General features: G+C 42.4%; 1 protein-coding gene across 40 annotated transcripts; it reads left to right on the top strand.

Moving 5' to 3' along the window:
• Positions 1 to 9,164: 9,164 nt before the first annotated feature.
• LOC125555918 lies at positions 9,165 to 15,462 on the top strand. 40 transcript variants are annotated; one of them, XM_048718790.1, is made up of 13 exons: positions 9,165 to 9,753; positions 10,008 to 10,045; positions 10,156 to 10,217; positions 10,353 to 10,464; positions 10,642 to 10,736; positions 10,820 to 10,926; positions 11,083 to 11,144; positions 11,343 to 11,420; positions 12,244 to 12,313; positions 12,768 to 12,855; positions 13,399 to 13,474; positions 13,562 to 15,036; positions 15,252 to 15,462. In XM_048718790.1, exons 1-9 carry the CDS (start codon positions 9,692 to 9,694, stop codon positions 12,291 to 12,293), a joined length of 666 nt encoding a protein of 221 aa, XP_048574747.1. In that variant the 5' UTR covers positions 9,165 to 9,691; the 3' UTR covers positions 12,294 to 12,313; positions 12,768 to 12,855; positions 13,399 to 13,474; positions 13,562 to 15,036; positions 15,252 to 15,462. The 40 variants fall into 40 exon arrangements, with proteins under 40 accessions (XP_048574747.1, XP_048574762.1, XP_048574792.1 ...); XM_048718805.1 differs by having other exon boundaries at positions 12,244 to 12,325; XM_048718835.1 differs by lacking the exon at positions 12,768 to 12,855 and having other exon boundaries at positions 13,601 to 15,036.
• Positions 15,463 to 23,243: the final 7,781 nt, after the last annotated feature.

The following is a 23,243-nucleotide window of genomic DNA, read 5'->3' as shown; positions in this document are numbered from 1 at the left end:
CAATAACTATCCAAGTTACTGAAACTATTTCTCTCCTCATTAACGTATTGCCACATAAGCAAGTTTGCTGAGTTAGAGTTGGTGTTACTGCTGAAGTTACTCCCACTGTGGCTAGTCTGATACTAGCTAGTCGTCTATGATATACTACCTACCTCACTAAGAGCATGGTTAATAATACAACCAAGGGGCGGCTATAAGAAGTTGACATGTCATATACAGCCAACCGCTTAGCGGGTATGTACAATAATAAGTTTTATATACATAATAGTTTATGAATAGTTGGCCCACCTTACATACTCACAAAGTGTCTTGGCGGGTCTCCTATTGTAGCTGGCTCTACTAACCAAGAGCCCGCTTCTCTTCTCTTTCCTCGAACTAATAAGCACATATATATTATTCTATTCCTTATAGCCAGACTACCCACAATGGGAGTAACATAGGTAGTAACATCACACATATCTAGATAAAATAGATGATGTGGCAAGCAATAAATGAAGAAATGGAGGAAAGTGGATATGTGTGATGTTACTACCAATGTTACTCCCACTGTGGGTATAGTCTTACTATAGTATGAGACTACCCACAATGGGAGTAACATAGCTAGTAACATCACACATATCTAGATGAAGTAGATGATGTGGCAAGTAATAAATGAAGAAAGAGAGGAAAGTAGTAACATAGCTAGTTACTAGTAGTATGAGTAACATCACATGTACATATCAAGGCAAGATCTGTCTATAGCCTAATAAATGAAGTGTTGCATGTTACCACACATATATGTTACTCCCCACTATAGAGGTAGTAACATAGACTGGTGTAACACATGGGCATGTTACTAGTCTATGTTACTACCCATTGTGGCTAGTCTGAGCAACATCACACATCTCAAGGTAGGATGAGTCTATAGCCTAATAAATGAAGTGTTGCATGTTACTACACATATGTTACTCCCCACTATAGATGTAGTAACATAAACTAGTAACATTCTATACACTACACCACAACACTACATCCTTGACAGCTAGGTTGGTCGGGAAAACGGCTTCCACCGATAGATTGTCGGTTGGGAAAGACTATTGCCGACTGAAAGTGTTTGTTGGGGAAAGTCCAGATGGGAAAAGCCTTTCCCGACAGACATTTCTTTCCCGGCCGACTACTTGTCGGCAATAGGGTAACTTTCCCGACCAACATTCTGCTGGGCCTGCAATGGGCCTTTCCCGACCGACAGTCTGTTGGGCATTCAAGAAGCCTTTCCCGACCGACTGTCTGGTGGGGTTTGTATTCCCGACTGACTATCCGATGGGGTATACCATGTGGCTTTCCCAACCGATTGTCCGACGATGTTTGTTTTCCCGTCCGACTATCCAACGGGGTTTGTTTTCCCGTCCAACTTTTCGTTGGCCCTAGCATTAACTTCGACAACTGATTGTCAGACAGTGTTTGTTTTGCCGACCAACATCCAATAGCCCTCCCATAGCATACATTTGCATTACCAACAGAATATCAATCAAGTTATTTCATAACAATAACATGCAACTCCTCCAACAATAATGAACCATAAGCAGACAATAAAAACAAATATTAATTAATTTCACATATAAATAGTTTATTCATTATTAACATAACGACCATCCAAATTTTCCCATAAACTAATGTAACTAATTAAAGAGGAAACATATGGTTCATTGTCTCAAACACAATGCGGGTTTACAAAATGATGGTAAAATGCATCTCCAACGATTCAGTCACCATTAAACAAAGGATCCCGGACCACCAGCTTCATGGTTCCTTGCCCTCTTGCATGTCTTTCCTGCAAAATAATACAATGGCAGCATAAAACTTGTATAAAGCATAGCATTGATGAAAACTATTACTTCACAAGGCAAGCTAGTACCGAAACACCTACACAAGAAGGCACTCCATTCAAGTATAGGTAACCACTAGAAGTACACGCGTGCCTTGCCATGCCGCTTTTCATTGTGGACCCGCTTTTTTCTCTCCTATTCATCGCGTTAAATGACTCCATGCACGTACGCATGCTGCTTGTACTTATGCCATGGTGCACATCTATAAGGCACTCATGACAGAAGTCCAAGAACATGATATATTAGTTATTCAAATAGAATATCATTAAGTCTGTTTATTGGATGCTGCACTTTACTGTACTCAGTGGAAAGTTTTTTTTACAGCAGAAAAAAGAATAAATTTACACCTGATCCAAGTCAGTTTACATTATGATTCGCTAGGAGAGCTTACCACCATGGGGGAATGGTTATAGAAAAAACTGAGAATTGAAGATTTCTTTCCTTACCAGATCATCACCAATTTCCCATAACAAACAAACTATGGAAAAATATGACATGTTACAGATGCAACGTTAGTAAACAATCAAATTGGTATATGGTGAGGTAAGTGTAAACATTATTCTATATCTGCAACATCAAACATTATTAACTGAAGCTAGAACAAGGATGAAAATCCCCAGGATGCAATTGGAACATGGTTCCTGCTGACTAGTACAATACTTCTAGTTTACCTGGTAGGTATGATGAACAAATTTCTCAATACTTACAATGCTATGATAAAAGCTAATTGCAATGTTCGAAAGGAAATTCTAGTGATAGAGTAATATCAAAACCTGAAAGTACCAAGTAAAGTACCCATGCGATTTGACATATATAAGTTGCCCTTTCATATTGGCCTTTAGAAAGGACCAACGCTACCAGATGTGGCATAGAAATGACTGTAAAAAAGAAAAGCATTTTCGTAGATAATATGCTACTCCAATATCTAGGTAGTACGTAAGGCACTATATAACTGGCAAAGACAAATGAGAATTCAGATGAGAGATATTGCCGCATTGGCATGAGAGGAAGTAATCATTGAATGCGGAGCTTCTCGTTGTCGCAAAGCAGCGGAGGTACCTAGTTGAATAAGTTATGTGGCCAAAAACATTTCACGGCTAGCACAAACCCTGTGAAGTATGAAGACAACACAATGATTCCTATGAAAGGAGCAGGCTGCGAGGTAGGCGGCACACTTTATTTACCGTGGAGACTTCTGTAGGTCAGACCTCTAATAGTGGTGCACCAAAAATTTGTAATCTCTGTGCACAATAAAAAGATCAGGAATAAGGAACCATTTACGAAGTGCTGCATGTGTTTCTAACCCATTGCATTTTATTCGGAGACATGCGTGCAAGAAGATAGTCATTCACAGAGCAAGCATCATATATATTCTGTAGAAAAATGGTGCCTGGGTGTATAGAGGTTGATTTTAGCACATCATTCAAGTAAAATTTAATTTCAACCATTTAGAAGAATCTTTATCTTATAGCGTTATTAAACTGCAGAAAAAATGCTCTGTTGATCTATTGCTTAAATCCAAATGTTTAACTGTCGTTTAATATACAATTGTTCTTAACTAACAGTCCCTTCCCCTTTCATCTCATAAACTATATAAAAGCAAATGCTTTACTTAACTATAGCTTTTCTTAAACGAAGATAAAAGTCTGCACAACCATTCAAGTAAAATGAAGATAAAAGTTTGCACGGTCGGTCAGGAAAGATTTCAGCAAGTATTAACATCTAAGATTTTAAAATACAGAGTGTTGTACCTAGGTGCATCCATCCAACCTTTGTCTTCTAGCTGCACACATAATTAATAGTGAATTTAAATGCCTCACACACTATCCACAAAAAAACTAGAAAATTCAAAATCTGAACAAAACGACTCTGAAACTGAAACAAAAGTCAAAATCAAACCCTTTCTATGCCTCACATGTGTATCACAGGAAACGAAATAGGTGTTGCACGAACTAAACTTCATAGAAAACAACAAAGTTAGCAGGAATTCATGAAATCAATATCAAACGGTATATATCACTATAAGAAAAATACCTTTTTGGAAATCCACACATCGTTCGAATCCCGCTGATCAGTGGTATTCCTGGTTAGTGCTCATCAAGAAAAAGCAAGAGATTATGCAAGGAATATATTTCTGTAGATGTCAGGTTCAGTACTTTTATGATGACAACTAGGAACTAAAGGTTCCGTGCTCAATTTGTATCTTAATTTATGTGCAGAGGCAAGAGGTGAAACTGAACCAGAATCTCAAGTCTTGCTTTGCCTCAGAATGTATCATTGCTACACACATAATTATTGTTCTTGTACATGATCTCAACTTCTCACAGGACATCATTAGCATTTTCATATATTGCACAGACTAGTCTCTCTAGGATCCCACTTTTGAAAGCCAGAACAACACTCAAGAGTCTAAACTATGGTGACAAACCAAGGTTCAGAGCAATAAATAAGTCACTAAAATCAGTAACAATGTGCAATTTCCCCCAAAGTACCATCATAGTTAAGATTTATAGCTAAGTTCTATGTTCCAAGTTTCAGCACTACGCAAGTTACTTATGACAATCCACTAAGCAAATTTCTTTTGACAATCAAGGTCAACCAAATTGACCACTATGCAGAAGGTGTGCTCATGCATAACAATTACGCAGTTCTCTTCTCAAAGCACATAGTATGTGTAAATTAGCTTTGAACATCCGCAAATAACATAAGCATGCACATGTGAAAGGAAAAAACAATTCTTGAGAAGAGAAAAAACACCAGAGGTGCTAAAGACCCACCGGCATCTTGGAAGAGGCATCTTGGAGCATTACCTTCTTGCCGACGGCACCTCCAGGAGATAGATAAGCTTGGGCACGGACAAAAAGGGCAACCGCCGGTAGGGTTTGGACGGCAACGACAAGACCATCTGTGCGTGCAGGGCAGTGCGGTGAGCGGCGGTGAAGGGAAGGGCGAACAGACAGGAGGGGAGAATACCTGCAGACGGAGGGGGCAGCGGAGAAAGCTCCTGCCAGTGGAGGCGGCGACAGTATGGAGTAGGGTTCCACCGGCAGCTGTGTGGAGTTGGGCCCGCGGTGGACAGGCCGGTGGGGGGAGAGAGACTGCGGCGGTCTCGTCGACTGGAGAGCACCTGGCCGGCTGCGGGGAGCAGTGCGTGCGGCGGAGAGAGATCCCGAGCATGGGCGGCGACATCGGATGTAGAAACTGGATTCCAGATCTGAGGGATTTGGGGGAAGAAGGGGAAAAGGGGAGGTGGCTTTTTTTCGTGGGCTGGGCTCATTTCGGCGCCAACAATTTTTACGATCCCGCGTGAGCGACTGATCGACCCAATTAGCCACCAACAGTTGGTCGGGAAAAATTGCAGACCGATAGTTCGATGGAAGTCCTCCTACTCCCGACCGATCAGCAGACGGGAAATATACAAGCATTCCCGACTGACCGTTGGACGTCAGAAGTATGAATTCCCGACCAACTGCCCGATGCAAGTTTTCCCGACCGACTGCATGTCAGTATAAATGACCTTTCCCAACACACGCCGGTAGGGAATTCGGGTGCGTGGTGTAGTGTATGTTACTACCCATCGTGGCTAGTCTTATGTCACTCTATTATGTACTTACTTTCTCTAATAATGCATAGTATCATAGAGTAGCTAGTATCATATGTAGTACTTTACTTATATTGTCATGCATGACACATAGTAGCATAACATTTATTATGATACGGTTTCAAGATATGATACTTAACCCTCTCTTTCTTCATTTAATTACTTCTATGACAACTCATCAAATTGCCTAGTTGGCATGCATGATACTAGCTATGATACCCCCTTACTATCAGCCTAGCAAAGGTGTACATATCATTTGTGCGTCACTTTGTGAGTTTTCATCCGCTTCTTTGAGAAGCGGGAAGAAGTTTCAAACATTTCGGCCGCGAGGTGCGGCCACTGGCGTAGGCCTAGTTGGTATTTTAATTACAGAAAATTCAGATGGAGTTCGGACATCATCAAAATCGATGTGTGCCTGTGGCGTGCTCTCACGACCCCGTGGAAAAAATTGGCAAAGTTTGGCACAAGTTTTGATGACCGCTCCTTCCAAACCGGAGCATCTCACATGAAGGATCATGGTTTTCCAAAAGGAGACGTGTCAATTCAAACTCCTGTGGCCGGTGACTTCATCATTTGGCCTCATAAAAATTTCCATTGTAGGCAATCACCATTATACCACGGGTTTGATCTTCTGGCGCATTTCAGGTATCGTTAGCTATATTTAAGACATTTTTTGATATTAACGAGCATTTTGTACATAAAAATAAAATTACAACCGGAACTGCATGTGCTATCGAAAGGGATGAGGATCGCCGTTCGATCTGGGAGCATCCAATGGTGCAGACGTACGATCCGTGGGGTTTGGGTTCTGACCAATCAGAAAGCACGACTTAGATCGTGGGTGGGGTGGTGGCGGGGTTTGGTCGACACACGGCTTTCATCAACAAACCGTGTGCTATTCGCAAACCAGATTGCATATTTTTGTTCACACATACTGTAGTGAGATCGATTGAGTGTGCCACCTCTATGATATAATAATAATAATAACAACAAAAAACAGTTCATATTCAATGCCTAAGCTCACAGCATATCAAGGTCAACATATTAACGGTTCTTACAACAACAGAAAACCAGGCATAACTCACAAATTTAGTACACGCGACAGTTCTAAATTGAACAATTTAAGTTGCAGGGTAGGCATAAAGACTAGTCTTACAGCTTAATTCTCATGTACATGGGGGAACTGGGATCGTTAAGTTGACCCCGAATGAACTTGGGTTTTTTGATGATTTTAAACTTCTTCTCTGTTGCATTGGTGCGTGATCCCTTGGCTGGCAACTCATCAAATTCATCGTACTCGTCCTGATCGGCAACATCGTTGACACCCAGTACCCTTCTCTTCCCATGCATCGCTAAATGGTCGTTCTTATGCAAGGGGTCTTCCACAAAGAAAATCTGGGTAGCATCGCTGGCAAGAATGAATGGGTCCGTGTGATATGCCATCGTTGTCCTGTTAACACAGGTCTTCCTGTACTCATCAATCCTTACCTGACCAAGAGAGATCCATGCGCACCTGAATAATGCCACCTTAACTTTCACATAGTCAAGCTCCCAAATCTCTTTGATGGATCCATAGTATACCCTTTTATCAGCTCCATTTACAGTCATGCATTCTATTCGAACAGAGCTGTTCTGATATGAGGTCTTCTTAACATGTTCCTCAGTGTAGAACGTGTATCCATTTATGTCATATGCTTGGTACGTCAACATCGTAGGTGATGGCTTTTGTGCCAACCATGTAGCAATGTCATCGATGGATCCTTATGCCAAACGATTCTTCAGCTATTCGGCGTAGTTCTTAGTGTGCTCCTTCATCTCCACCTCTGATGAAGGCACCATTGGTAAGAATCTTTGGCGTATCTCCGCCAAGTGTTTTTCGGCATAAGCGATGAGAACTGGGCTGTTAAGCAGTACCGTCAAATGGGCTTTCTCTGTCAATTCTCCGGGTGCAGCCATTTGCTTGCCAGCAAGGACTGGCTTACCTTTCGGACTTCCCTCATGACGAGAGGGGCAAACCTATAGGTCTTTGTTTCATGTATTCGGTGCAAAACTCAACCACCTCCTCTGTGGTATAACCTTGTAGGATGCTTGCCTCTGGATGGTTTCGGTTCCGACAAAAGCGCTTCAGGATTCCCATGAACCGTTTGAAGGGATACATAATGCGAAGAAACACGGGACCACAATACTTTATCTCGTCGACAAGGTGCACAGTGAGATGGACCATGATATCAAAGAATGACAGTGGGAAAAAATCTCTAGGTTGGACAATATTCTTGCAATATCATCTTGCATAGGATCCAACTCTTCAGGTCTACAACTTTCTCCCATAGTTGGTTGAAGAAATAACAGAGGTCAATGAGTGTGTTCCGTATATCTTTGTCCATCAAATGGGGCTCAGTGGGAATTAATCGACAAAAAGTTTGAAAATTTTACCGCAATTCTCTCATCATGATGCCACCACAACCTCTTTGCCTCTCTAGGGTTTGCAAACAAACGCCTCAACCTTGGAATTAAAGGCAACTACCAAACAACCTTGAACCGGACTCCTGTCTTGATCTCGTCGTCCAATTTGTACTTGTCCTTTGCTCTCATGTGCTTGTATCGTGCATGCTTGCATGTGGGACATGCACGAAAATCTTCGTACTCACCACGGTACAATATACAGTCATTCACACAAGCGTGTATCTTCTGTACTTCAAGTTCCAATGTGCAAACAATTTTCTTCGCTTCATTCGTGCTTCTGGGGAGCACATTATCTTCCGGAAGAATTTCTTTGAAAAGACCTAACATCTTTGTGAAGCCCTTGTTTGATAGACCGTTTGCTACTTTAAATCTGAGAAGCACCAGGGTGGCACTCAACCTGGAATATTTCTTTTTGCAACCTGAATACAATTCTTTCTTGGAGTCCACATCAATGGTTGGCAGATCCTTATACCCAATCATATGCTTATCTGGGCACTCGAAATCTGCAATCATAGCAGCAAAATCTGGCATATCAAGATCGTCGTCATCTGCATCGACGTCTTGGTTTTCCAGTGGGCGTTTCAGCTTTCCAGTGTTCCATTGGTAGCTTGACGTCTCTGCCCCGATGTTAGATTCAACATCCATGTGACACTGATCGGGGTTTGACATCTCGCTACCCTTGGTATCTTCATCCATGACCTCCTCTTCAGCATGTCTGGTCCAACGTGTATATCCATCCATGAATCCCCTAGAGACTAAGTGCATATGGACATCTGCAACTTCATGTGACTCTGTATTGGCACAATCAGTACATGGACACAGGATGTAATCCGCATCACCAATTCTCCTCTTTGTATTTTCAGCCAAATTCATGAATTCTGTCACGCCACTGATAAAATCTGCGGTTTTTCGATTCTTCATTCATCGAGATCGTTCTATCTACAGCACACAAATGGTAACTAAAAACAAAACAACAACATTAAAACATGGATTAACTGTTGTCCAAAGATGCGTGCATAAATCACAAGGTCTTATTTAAAACAAAACAGAAGCTAGGTAACTCGCTCTCACGGTGATCCCCCGATGTCATGCATTCGCGACTGTGGGATCGTCCTCATTCTGAGTTTGGGCCGTCATATCTTCACGTCTGGTAGATCTAATATTCACGTGTTGGTAAGTTTTTCTAGATTATGACTGGTGGGCTCGTTTCTGGCATCTATCGAGTGGGTGAAACATCACGCAGGTGCAAAAGGATTTTGGCCAATCCTCTCCTCGCGCGCGTCGTGCTTCCAGTGGGTTGTGGAACCCTAGACCCCTTTCCCCAATCCCACGGCCACCTCCATCCTCCCGTGCTCCACCCCGAGCATGCCTGGGCTCCGTCGCCTCCTCCATCACCGTCCCTTCTCTTCTCACTCTTCCTCCTGCCGCAGCCGCCTCCTCTTCTCCCTCTCTCCCTCCTCCTCGGCCCACGCGGTCCCTCTTGTGCCGCTCGTCCTCCACCTCATATCCGGCATCCTCGCTGCCGCCATAGATCAAGGAGGACGGCGCGATGACGACCATGATGCATCGGACATCCCAGGTCGACAACGCCATGGAAGCCATGAGAGCTGGCCGAGGAAGAGGGGGCAGGACCGCATGCCATGATGGGCACGGCGGCTGTGGGCGGAAGCAGCATGGGTTGAAGGAGCGGCGATGTGGGTGGGGTCGGAGGTTGGGGGAGACTCGTCGGCTGGGCAACAGCGAGCGTCGGTGAGCGCAACGCATGAGTTTCCAGAAGCGTCGTCTCCTACAAGGCAGGCAAGGACGACGTCGTCGCTTTCGCAGGTCCTTCTCCCATCCCTTTTGCCCCCCTCCCCTGCCTCCTCACCTTGCCTTTGAGTCGGGAGCAATGTAAGACAGCCCGCAGCCAAGCTCAAGCTGGAGGCGATGAAATCCCTCTCTTGTGCCAGAATCTAACTGCCACCTTCGTAGATTCTATATGTCCAGTTTTGGTCCTTTATTTGTGCAATGTTCTTTTGCTTCTATATGTATTGTACCATGGTTGTGCTCTGACTAGATCGTTCTCGTTTGTTTTGCAGGTTCTATGATCTGTTCCATCTCTGTTCTCCTCGTCAAGGTTAGCTGCTCTATTTCCTAGGTACATGTGTATTATCGTTTATGTGTGTGCTATCATGGTGCTTGGTCTGCTGATCATTTTAATGTTCCGGATCTGGGGTGTGGCTGCAGGGGAGGGGAGGCGGCCAATGACAGGGAGAAGGAGCAGGCCGTCGAGGAGTCCAAGCAGAAGCGTAAGATGTGTATTTTTTCATATCTTTTGCAGATGGTCTTGACTATTTTGCAACATGTATTGCATTTCCAGGGATTATCCTTTTGCTTATTTAGTATTTCCTATGTTCTCTGAAGATTAATTTTGGCACATACAGTTTCCGGTGACTGGAAGTCTGAAAATCAAGACAGGGCATATTGTTTTGGTTATGAGTGGTTGGAGATATTGTGGCTTGATGTCCCTAGAGCAGTCGGACCCTTCCAAGATATGTGAGCCTGATTTTTTCTGCAACTCTTCCACCATAGTACATGAAAAGGAATAACTTCTACCTATCGCCACCATTTCTTGAGGAGGATTGGTGATTCCCCTTTATTTTGTCACACTTTGGTGTCCTTGAGTTCAGAATAGATTCACATTTGTTCTGATTCTTCTTTATATATTCCCAGGTGCTAAAATCCTAGGTGTCAAGGGCATTGTGGTGGTGCGATCCATGTCTCCTGCGAGCGCTCGGCATCATAGCCCCAAAGAGCAGGGCTTCAAGGTTCTTTTCATTGAATGACTTGATTTGTTTCTCCTATGTTGTGCTAGATTACTAACTGAAACTATGGCTCTACTATGTATCAGGCTGGACAACAAGCTTCACTTGATGAAAGCATTTCAGTAGTGCTGAGATTAATGCACAAGTTAGTCTTGATACTAAGGTGGTTATGGGATTGCTTGATCTATGCTAGGTCAATATGTCAGCCACCACTTAAAAATAATCAATTGCATTTCTTCCTCTGAACTCTGAAACCTGATGCAGAAGAAAAACTCATGCAGGTTCCCCTGTTGTTTCCCTTGGTTCATTAATCTAATTTGGATATCTTGTTTTATGTTTTTCTAAACAGGATGTGTGCAGATCGAACGAAGAAGAGAAGAGGAAGGATCTTGAGGAAGAGGGAAAAACAAGGTGAGCTCTATCTCTAATCTGCCTAGATAGTTTTCATTTCCAAGTTATACTCTAAATCATGTATATGGACAAATTAATGGGTCTGATAGTGATTGTTCTTTGTGTTTTTTTATTGGTTCATTTCTTGGTTATTTACTACTCTCACTTCAGGATGCTTGTTCATTCTTCTTACCTGCATTTCTCCCTCACTCCGATCAGGCAATGGGACTGTTGACCGGGTACAAGAGCTTCTTCAGAAAACCCATGCTGCTTTTCTAAATCGCAATTTTGTTCAAGGTAAAACCAGCCAAGCCGGAGACTATTACAACCCTTTTTGCAATATATAGTTGAGAGAATTCGACCCTGCTACTATAGCTGGAGACTGTTACTATTGTCAATTATAAAAATTATATTCTTCTATGATTTAGTGAAGTCGGGAGGAAAGTGTTGTGCAAAGGCAGAAGCTTTTGTAGTCGTGGTGTTCTTAATAATGGCACTGAAGGCCGAAAAACATATATTTGGACAGGTTTTATCTGTGTAAAAAGACACAAAAGAAGAGCTTTTGCATGATATTAAAAACAATGTTGGTTTGGTTCTAGAAAAACAAAGCAGTTTTCTGAACCCTGCTACTGTCACTATGGTTGCTATTTTCATTTTTGTTGCAGAACAGTTCTCTCATGGTGTTTCTATTAGCCGCGAGGAACGTTGAGCTAGCTTTTGTCTTGAATCTCTTAGGTGTTATGTAGAGGTTGGACTTGCCAGTGAGCTAAATGGCCCGTTGGAACTGCTTGTTTGTCCTTTTAAAATGGTTTGGTGGTGCAGATAAGTTTGGCCACAACCCATTGGATTTAGATTTTAGGTGCCGTGTGAAACAATTTCTTAGGCAGGTTATTTTTTTCTTAAGCAAGGGATATAGGTAGCATGGGGAACGATTTCTTGAGTAGGTTTATTTGTTTGTTATTATATTTGGGTACTTATTTCCTGATGTTTTTTTAGGTTCTATGTATAACATGTTAAAGTTGCTGGTATGATTTTGGAGGCAACACTGATATTTTTCTGCCGACTTTGTGGATAGGCTAACAATGAAAATTTTATCTGTAAAATATGGTTATCCCTATAGTGGTATTTCTGAAGCTTCAATGTGCTTGCTTTCCCCCCAACAAGCAGTAATCCAATCACGGGTGCATCAGGTACTATATCATGTGAGAAAATCGAACTGCTCATTCATAAGACAAGATTTCCGCTCACATTTATCATGCTTCGACACTCACAAAATAAATACTTGGGCAATTGCTCTGTTTTATATTGCGAGCCTTAATTTGTGGTGGTAGTAGCATTGTTTGCGTTTATTTGAAAACCAGCACTAAATAACCATTATGCCTTACAGTGGCTCTTTTTTATATTGTACTCGCTGTTAATATGGTATCTTCTAAACTATGTTACAGAATTTTCAGTTGTGTTTATACTACATTCTCTTATAAATTTACATTACAGTATCTTCTAGCAAATATACTGAATCACTATTATGCCTTGTATGCATGTTTTGGTAAAAAAAATGAGTTGAAGTCTTTAACAATCCTTTTTGATTTGACAACCATACTGTGGACGTGGTACTGAAAATTTGAATATCTTGTTATTATTTAGATATAGGTGGTAAAAGAAGGGATTTTCTTGTGTTGCTCTAGCAGAATACTGTACTATCGGGTGTACAGTTGTGGTGAAAAATCTTCAGGTTTTGTTTCTGTAGCCCAAAAAAATCCATCATGTGTTCCTTTTTTTGTTTGTGTATGTCTCTCTAAGTTACCTTGCAAGTGTCGTGATGTTGTATACATATTTCTGTATCCATATGAATGTCGGACCCTGCGTGATTGATCTTATTTTGTTCCTATGTGAGAACTAGCTCTCCTTTAGTAGTGTAGTACTTTTATACTAAACTGAGTTAGGAATGGTTTGATTGCGCTCTATAGGATCATGTGATTTCTTTTCATAGAATGTTGTCATCTATATCTTGCTGAATGTACAGAACTATTGGTCATTTAATTCTCTCACGCATCAATTTCCCTTCCCTTCCGTGCTCTCTTTCCTCTGAACTATCTCTCTTTTCAGACCCTCTCTCTGTTACACATTTGCATGAAAAAGCAAAAGTAAAAGGGAAAACTTACTTTGGGTTCATATGGTGCAGACCAACAACAAAACGATAGTTAATGAAAGGTTTAAGTGCACGTATACTCAAAACAAGGTCTTTTATCTAATTGGTTGGATAACTTCTTTTCAGGTCTATGTGGACTTCCACAATAACACTATCTCCAACTTTCGCATTTCCCCAGCTCTGCATACAAGTTCCAAACTAGGTATGCCAATCTTGTTATCACTTGTTCAGTCGCGTTCTGGTTTATGCCTTTTCACCTGCATGTAGTGAGGCAGTGTGTGGAATTTAGGTGCTGGTTTGAACAATTTACAATGATGTAGTCCTGCAGATCAGTACAGGTCACCGGCTTTATATTGTGGTCAGCGTGTTGTAAGTACTTTGGGAAACAAGTTCTGGGGTAAGTTTATCTACTTGCTCATGCATTTTAATACTTGATTGATGTCCTGATAATTTGTGAAGTTCTTTGTACCATGTGATAAGCTGCACATCAGGTTGCATGGCAGCTTGTTTGTTGCTTTTAGGATGTGCATGTACCCAGGTGGATCAAATACAGATACCAATCATATATTATTATTTTTACTCGTGTGTTTTTCTTGTGCCTGCCAAACATTTCAAAAATTGATTATATCATTCAGATGTATTCAGGCTGGGTTTCTGTGATCCAAAAAAATCATCTGGCATGGATTTCTTTTTACATACAAAACTAAGTGTGGAGCAGTGTATATGTTCATTGCTTTCTTATCACATTGCATTTGTCGGAGGTGTTGTACTGATATGAAGGAAATGCTTTTATATTTCCAAGTTGATCAACTACACATCTTCTGATCCTAAAGCCTTTCTTTAAAAGGGGCTGGTCAATGCAGCTCCATGTTGTGCTATCTTGCTATTGGGCTCTTTTTTCGTTACTTAAAATGGTCAGATATCTCTGATGTTAAATTCGTGGTTGATTGCTTATATCCAAAATAACTATGTTAGTACACTGAAGCCAATTTCTACATTGTTAGTGAAGTTGGCTAAATAGTTTTTGCGCCACTAAGATATATATGTGCACTGCATTCTAACCCTGTAAATTGTTGTGCTATTAATTTAATCCGAAATATAATTATGTTAGTACACTGAAGCCAATTTCTACATTGTTAGTGAAGTTGGCTAAATAGTTTTTGCGCCACTAAGATATATATGTGCACTGCATTCTAACCCTGTAAATTGTTGTGCTATTAATTTAATCCGAAATATAATTATGTTAGTACACTGAAGCCAATTTCTACATTGTTAGTGAAGTTGGCTAAATAGTTTTTGCGCCACTAAGATATATATGTGCACTGCATTCTAACCCTGTAAATTGTTGTGCTATTAATTTAATCCGAAATATAATTATGTTAGTACACTGAAGCCAATTTCTACATTGTTAGTGAAGTTGGCTAAATAGTTTTTGCGCCACTAAGATATATATGTGCACTGCATTCTAACCCTGTAAATTGTTGTGCTATTAATTTAATCCGAAATATAATTATGTTAGTACACTCTGCAATATAATTATGTTATATTCTGCTTTTGTCAGTTTGCTGGTCCATATTAATTTCCTCGAGCTTATTTTCACATCTCGTCATATTTACACCTCTCCGCCGACTGCCACCTACCATGGAGGGAGATGGCTTGGCCAGGCCGTCAACACCCATCGGCAACTTCCGGCAGGCGTCGTTCCGTTCTTCCTCCCCTTACTCTGATGCCTTCATGACCAAAATCATTATCAGGAGCAAGAAGGTTAAGCACCAATTATGGTTAAAGCTTTGTCTCTTTTGTGTACTATGCGTTTGCTGGTCAGCTTACAAATTCAAGTAATACGACTATTGCAATGCATCTTACTACGTGTGTATTTATTTGCATTGATATTTTCTCCTCCTTAGGCTCCAAATCGTTTGTGGGTCATAAATTATTGTGCATTATTGATGATTAATTTGCAATTCAAATGACAACAGGGCTGGGTTTTATAAGTGCAATGGCTTGAAATGTGACCTTCCAGTCAAGAAATTTCCTCAGTGAGAAGCTTATGTGAAGAATGATGTAATTAAGTTAGCAATTTATAGTTCTCTTTGATAATTGTAACTGAATTGTCAATGGCCAGTTCTCTCGAATAATGAGTTACTCCCTCAATTTTACAATAGAGATAATTTGTCAAAATTTTGTTTTTGTGATGTCTTCTCTTTTCTTTTTCTTGATTTGTATTGGATATGCTACTCGCATATTTGAACATGCATAGGGTCTCTCAGTCTTTAACCCTAACTATAAAAATCCATTGATGGAAGCTGGGGAGGGCTCCCTGGGTCTAAGCCATCGAGATGGTAGAGGCGACGTTTCCATGTCATCTACTTCAGCAGCCGGACAAGGCATATAAAAACCATGGACCCTTTCTCCCCAGGCCGCAAAATGATCACAGTGAGGTCTACGACCTCCTAGATGTATTAATCTCAATCTCATGTTTGGTTTTCTTCCCTTTTCTCTTCTAATGATGTAACTTATTTTACTAAGATAACACCATGTTTGTTGTAATGCCTTATTTGATGTAAGATCCCTTTTCTACTTTGAATGAATTTACTTCATATATTTCTTATTTAGTTTAGTTCATCATTCAGAGACGGTGGAATATTTTTGTCCTTCACAGGTTAAATGAGCACCGCGTAGTCCTGCATAGGTTAAATGAGCATTGCGTAAAAGTATGTCTAAGTTCTCTTTCTTCAAGTGTTTCAAGTAAATGAAATTGTTTATTTCGAATTTAATACCTTTTAATAATAATCATAATGAGAGAGGGGTATGCTTCTCTCTCTCTCTGGGAAAATGTTACTTTAGACAACATGTACTAAGAAATAATAACTCTAGAAATGTATTTGAATCGCACAAAAATAGTTCGTAGTTCTTGTTCACACTTCAAACACGTGAGGCTCTGCAAATTAAACCATGTTTTTTTTCAAGGCGCATATGGATTTAGCTAACCACAACTAAACCAACTCTATATACATGGCCTGTCCTTAGTAAAGGAAACTATTTTCATCGCGAACATGACTTTAGTCGAAGGTTCTTGCAGCATGAAACTATTTTCATCGACAACATGTCTTCAGCAGGTCTCTGCGCCATTTGGCGCAACGGGTTAACTAGTTTTAATAATTACTGAGGGCGCTTCATGTTGTTATCCAGACGTGCTATGGTAAAATTAATGGCCAGTCAATTTACACACAGAGTACTAGTACAACACCACATTTAGGAATTGAATACCTAAATTTAGCCACTCATGAAAAGAATACCTTAATTAATTAGTCGCGCGGCGACCTCCATCCAGCAGACAGACAAGCGCGATGCGGCGGCACGCCGAGACAGCAGGTTCGAGGAGCAAAGCTTTGTGCGGCTGCCGCTTGAAGTTCGACCTCCACTATCCCGCCATCGACCGCGATGGATGTGCTCGAATCACGCCGCTGCCGACCTCGATGGTTGAGCTCCTCCTATCTCCCGCTACAGAACGAGGATTGACCTCCTATGACGTCGCCACCGCCCATCGACCAAGGATTGACCTCGTCTCCGGTAGCCGCTGCCTAGGCCGCAGCCGCCATCTCTATATGCAGAGCGACTATTTTTTTACAGATATCCTTGGAGCAGCTATTTACACGATATCTCACCGTAACTCAATTATATGGACAGGGTAGTACATCACATACGGTTATGTAACGGCAACCGTGTCTAACCTACGTTGTCTTCTCACACGGTTTGGTGCGGAAATCGTGTGTGACGTTGTAATACCTAACACAAACGACATGTACAAACATTGTGCCATATATATACAACATATATATAGTGCCATTAGTAGTTCCCGACCGTTAGCTTATCTCCACAGTTTCCCTATTTCCCCCAAATCCCTACATAGCCTCCAAATTCCCTCGCGTGGCGCTGACATTGGGGGAATGCGGACGAGTGGTGCTTATGGTTTCGGTGCGGCTGCTCCTGTTCGTATCGCCGCCACGGCGGTGGTCGCCGCCGAGCACTTGCCTAAGGTCATCAGAAGGCAGGTGTACTACGGATCCGAATCGTCCTGTCAGGTTCCAATCTATCCCAATCTTTTTTACCATGTCCAAAATATGGCTCCTTGCTGAATCCGTCCTGAATGACCCCCTTCCCCCAGGAAAGTGATCTGCCGCCGGATCCGGAGCTTGACTCCAGACTTCCGCAACACGAGTTTGACTCTGAGTTTTGCACCACCGAGAAGTACCGAAAGCTGAGTTGTGTGCACGGGCACACTCCCGCTCGATGTGTATGCACGGAGGGATTCAACATTTGCAGGCGGTTTCTCAGTTGCCCCTTAGAGGTTAGTGCTAATTAAGTTCATCATTTTACTTCAGTTAATGCCACCGCTCATCCAGAATACTATTTAACATTGGCAGGGATATGAGGCTTATGCCTTTGTTAACTGGCTGGATGAAGAATGGCATGGTAGGGCTCGGAGTGTTATCACCAAGCTCGCAGAAGATAACGTAAAGCTGAAGAAGAAACTGGCTGATCTAGAATGTACAATCAGTACGATGAAGCAAGAAAGAATCAATCACAGGCAACAGATGAAAGCAAGAGACAAGAAGGAACTAGCATGTGTAGTTGTGGTTGTCGCATTAGCCATGTTCTATGCGCTGTTTGCAATGATGATTAGGGGTTTTGTTTGACAGTATTGCTAAAGCACATCTAGATGTGCTCTAAGTAATGCACATCTAGGTCCTATATATGCCATTGATGTTACGCGAAGATTCGTGCAGATATTTTTCTTTGTCTTTTTTCTTTTCCTTTCTAGTTTTATTATTAATGGCTTTATCAATAAGAAGATCTCAATGTATTGTTTGCCAACTGTCCTACTCAGTTCGTACCAGTACCGCTGCATGATCCCAAAACTCATTCCTTGTTTTTGTCCTGAAAAAGGAAACCAGCCAAATAGCCAATAGGTGTCCTGCGCAACCAACCCTAAAAAATCTTGTTACGCCGAATCGTTTGTGTTCACCTCACTCATCGCAAACGGTTCATCGGACCGAACTGTATGCCGTATATTGCACACACCTTGATCTGGCTGCCCGTTTCTGTTGTTCTGTCTCATCGCAAACAGTTCGTACGATCAACCGTATGCCCCTCATCGCACACGGAACTAAAATCTAAACCATGTTTGATGTATCATTCATCGCAAACATTTTGCATCATTTTTGACGGTTTTCATACAACATTGTTTGCGATTATTGCATCGCACACAGTTTCTCGAAGGGTCTCTGATCATAGTGTCGCGTTAGCAGCATCCTACAGTAGTGTGGACCGCATCAGCGATCTCCCGGACGCCATCCTTGGGGAGATCATCTCGCTTCTCCCCACCAAGGATTGCTTCCGCACCCAAGTCCTATCAACTCGGTGGCGCCCTCTATGGTGCGCCGCGCCCCTTAATCTCGAATGTTGTCAGCTATCAATCTTTAATGATTGTGAACTCCCCAGAGCCATCGTCTCCTCCCACTAGAGCTCTGTTCAAAGCCTCTGCATCCGGTCATGCTACCTGAGCAAGCATAGCATGCCCTGCATGGTGGATGCCTGGCTAAAATCCCCTGAATTCATAGAACTACAGCTGCTTGAGTTCTACTGTTCCCCAGGAAATCACCTACCAAATACCAAACGCCATGTACTTGTGCCCTCAGCACCGATGTCCATCTTGCAGTTTTCCTCCTCTCTCCACACCGCCACCTTTGCACTGTGCTACCTACCAAACAATATGGTACTAAAGCTTTGACTCCCATTTCTCTAAAAACTTTCACTTGTGCGGTTTTGTATATCGGGTGCCTCATTGCACAACATCATCCGTTCTTGGTTCTTGTTTTCATAGTTAGAATCGGTTGTCTCCAAATAAAGTCGCCTAACCTTTTAAGAATTGGAATTTCTTTTGATGGAAGGCAGCTCATCATTGAAGATGCCCCTTCACTTCAAAGGTTGATCCTTGATTCTAGTTATTCACCATCATAAATAACCGTCGTCTCTGCGCCTAAACTGTAGACCTTGGGTGTAATAAATGATCTCTGCGCTCATTTCAAGATGGTGTTTGGCTCCACAGTTCTTTAGGTACTGTATATTATCATCTACACTTGTAACCATAAGTTGCATTTTAAATTTCTGCGGATAACACTACTGCAGGATGCTGCTAACATGACACTATGATCAGAGACCCTTCGAGAAACTGTGTGTGATGCAATAATCACAAACGGTGGTGTATGAAAACCGTCAAAAAAGGTGAAAAAGTTTGCGATGGAGGATGCATCAAACACGGTTCAAATTTTAGTTGCGTGTGCAATGAAGGGCATATGGTTCAGTTCAATTAACTGTTTGCAATGAGGAGGAACAAAAAAACGGGCACCTAGATGAAGGCGTGTGTGATACACAACATACGATTCACTCGGATGAACTGTTTGTGATTAGGCAACAGAAAAGAAACGGGCAACCATATGAAGGCATGTGCGATACACAGCATACAGTTCACTAGGATGAATGGTTTGTGATTAGGTAACACAAAAGAAATGGGCAGCCAGATGAAGGTGTGTGCGATATACAACATACGGTTCACTTGGATGAACTGTTTGTGATTAGGCAACACAAAAGAAACGGTCAGCCAGATCAAGGTGTGTGCGATATACGGCATGCGGTTCACTCGGATGAACTGTTTGCGTTGACACAAGAGAATAGAAACGGTTCAACTTAACAAGACGTGTGTGTTGTGCGATGGGATTGCATGCGGTTCACTCGGCCGTTGTCGTTGGTGTGTGACCTCTGTGGCAACCGTTCGCTCCCCAGGTGCCTCTTCGTGTACCGTGGCAAACGTCCACCGACTCTTCGCCTTTCCCTCTCGATTTGGAACTGTTGTCGCATGCTAGCTCTTCCTCCCTCCTCCATTTGCCTTCACCCTTCATTCTGCCATTGTTTAATCGTCTTCTCCATGGAGGGAACAAGCCGGAAACGACCCCATCATTCTTGCCCCAATCTGAATGATGACGCGGTGGAGGAACTCATTGATCGGTGCAACGTCATCACCTCGGCTAGCATGGCAAGTTCGTTCAAGACCATTCTCGACTCAACTAATAACATCATTACAAGGAACCCAAGGGTTTAGGAGCGGTTTGATCTCCCCTATCTTCTTCGCCGTGACCCTGCTGGCTGGCGCGGGGGCGAGGGAAGCCTCGCCTTGTGTAAGTTGATGCCGCTTGATAATGATAGTATGATGTTAAGATGCCATCGCTTGAGGGCAAGGCTTGGGCAGGCGCAAATGGAGATTGGGTTGTTTATATTGGGTACAACTACGAGTGGGAACTTGTGAATGTGTACACTCGTCATCGGGTTCCACTTTGAAAAATCTCAGATGACTGCCCAGAGGTTGAGTACACCGGTATTCTACGCGAGTTCAAATATGATCATGCTGACTGTCGTCTAAAGAAGATAGCAATTTGTCGAGTTCCCAACCGCTCTTGGGGTTATAGGAATGCTTATGTTGTTGCTATCTTCGACAAACTTGTTGCCGTCCTTCATGGTTCGACTCGATGGATATTGCTCAAAAATCAGTTTCTATACACGGATGAGTACTGTGATGCAATTCAATAAGAGGGTCTTGTGTTTGCTGCCACCACTCGTGGCACTATTTTTGCATGGAATCCTCATGATTTCGATACGTTTGTCTTCCACCGTAATTATAATTGTTTCATCCACATGCATGCGGGTTAGTTAGTTTCGCTTTACTAATTAACCTTCTAGTGTTTCCGAGGTCCTGTGAACATTCCACCACCTATACTTGAAAATTTTATTCACGAGCATGAGGACGAGCAGGACCCATATACTCAGTGGCACCTGGCAACTTATTCTGATGGATCACCTCTTTTTGTTTGTATACGGGGCACTGCTGATGTTACTAAGGAAGCATGTGTTGTCTCGTATGGTCGCACTCTCTAGACCTATTCCAACATATGTTGTAGGGTATTTGGGATGGATACTAGTGTACTAGCGCCAACACCTTATCCCTGGTTCAGAATTGAAAGTCTTGGAGGAAACTCGCTCTTCCTTGGACAAAACTATCCAATGATGGTGGAAGGCGATCCAGCTACTGTTGACACAACGTTACTACCTTTTATGAGAAGCAACTGTATCCATACCTCGAACATTACTATGCTTCCCTACCATCCCAATATGGGTATTGAAATAGGCCGCTTCAGCCTGGATGATCAGTCCTGCGTTGGTCTTGAGATTGACAATAGCTGGCCCTTCCCAGAGAATCACTTATGGTTCAAAGCAAGTGTTTCCAACACCGACGAGTGGTTGAGCTGAATTTCATTTCATCGCTTTGTTATTTGTTGTGTGAGAAAAACTTTACTAGAATGTTTTGTTGGAAATGATCTATAATCCAACGTGTATCCTCGTTGTCGTTGTGGGTTGATGACTTGTTGTATGTAATCAATGGTACATTTGCATATGCGTCCATGAACTCATGCCTGCTAGTGGTGTCCATATGAACAATGCTAGTGATTTTAGTTGCAAAAATTAGATAGTGCTAGTGATTTGTAGCTGCATATTTTGATAAATCGTAGTGTTACAATGTTGACAAATGGAAATGTTACTAGATAAACAAATGTCAATCTTTCCAGTTTGAGAAATGGCAACATACCCAAAATTACACATATGAAAATCTTACCTAATTGTTTGTACGTGGTTGCACACGGGTCATGCAGAACAACCATTTGCGTTGAAGGTGTTGGGTTTCGTAGTAATTTCAATTTTTTTTCCTACGCACACGCAAGATCATGTGATGCATAGCTACGAGAGGGGAGAGTGCTGTCTACGTACCCACGCAGACCGACTGCGGAAGCGTTGACACAACGTAGAGGAAGTAGTCGTACGTCTTCATGATCCAACCGATCAAGCACCGAAACTATGGCACCTCCGAGTTCGAGCACACGTTCAGCTCGATGACGATCCCCAGACTCCGATCCAGCAAAGTGTCAGGGAAGAGTTCCGTCAGCACGACGGCGTGGTGACGATCTTGATGTACTACAGCAGCAGGGCTTCGCCTAAACTCCGCTACAGTATTATCGAGGACTATGGTGGCTGGGGGCGCCGCACACGGCTAAGGAATAGATCACGTGGATCAACTTGTGTTTCTTCATCTATCTTTGGTGCTAGCCCTGCCCCTCTATTTATATCTTGAGCCCTGGGGGTCGAAACTTGGAGTTAAAGCCTTCACAAAGTCGGTTTCACCCGATAGGCAAGAGTCCTTCTCGGACTCCAGGGCCAGACGCCAGGGATCCCCGGCGTCTGGACCCAGACGCCAGGGACCCTGGCGTCTGGCCCCTGGACTCCGCAAAACTTCCTTTTGCGCTTTCCAAAAACCTTGTGGGCTTTCCCCTTTGGCCCAAATAAAGTGTTCTCGTACCCAAACATTTCGGGAAACATCCGGAACCCCTTCCGGTGATTTCCGGAACCCTTCCGGTGACCAAACACTATTATCATATATATCAAACTTTATCTCCGGACCATTCCGGAGTTCCTCGTCATGTTCGTGATCTCATCTCGGACTCCGAACAACATTCGGTACATCAAAATGCATAAAACTCATAACAACTGTCATCGTAACTTTAAGCGTGCGGACCCTACGGGTTCGAGAACAATGTAGACATGACCGAGACACATCTCCGGTCAATAACCAATAGCGGGACCTGGATGCCCATATTGGCTCCTACATATTCTACGAAGATCTTTATCGGTCAGACCGCATAACAACATACGTTGTTCCCTTTGTCATCGGTATGTTACTTGCCCGAGATTCGATCGTCGGTATCCAATACCTAGTTCAATCTCGTTACCGGCAAGTCTCTTTACTCGTTCCGTAATACATCATCTCACAACTAACATATTAGTTGTAATGCTTGCAAGGCTTA

The sequence above is a fragment of the Triticum urartu genome, chromosome 1 (assembly GCF_003073215.2).
Source record: "Triticum urartu cultivar G1812 chromosome 1, Tu2.1, whole genome shotgun sequence".
NCBI lineage: Eukaryota > Viridiplantae > Streptophyta > Magnoliopsida > Poales > Poaceae > Triticum > Triticum urartu.
This window is presented reverse-complemented; position numbering and strand designations above follow the sequence as displayed.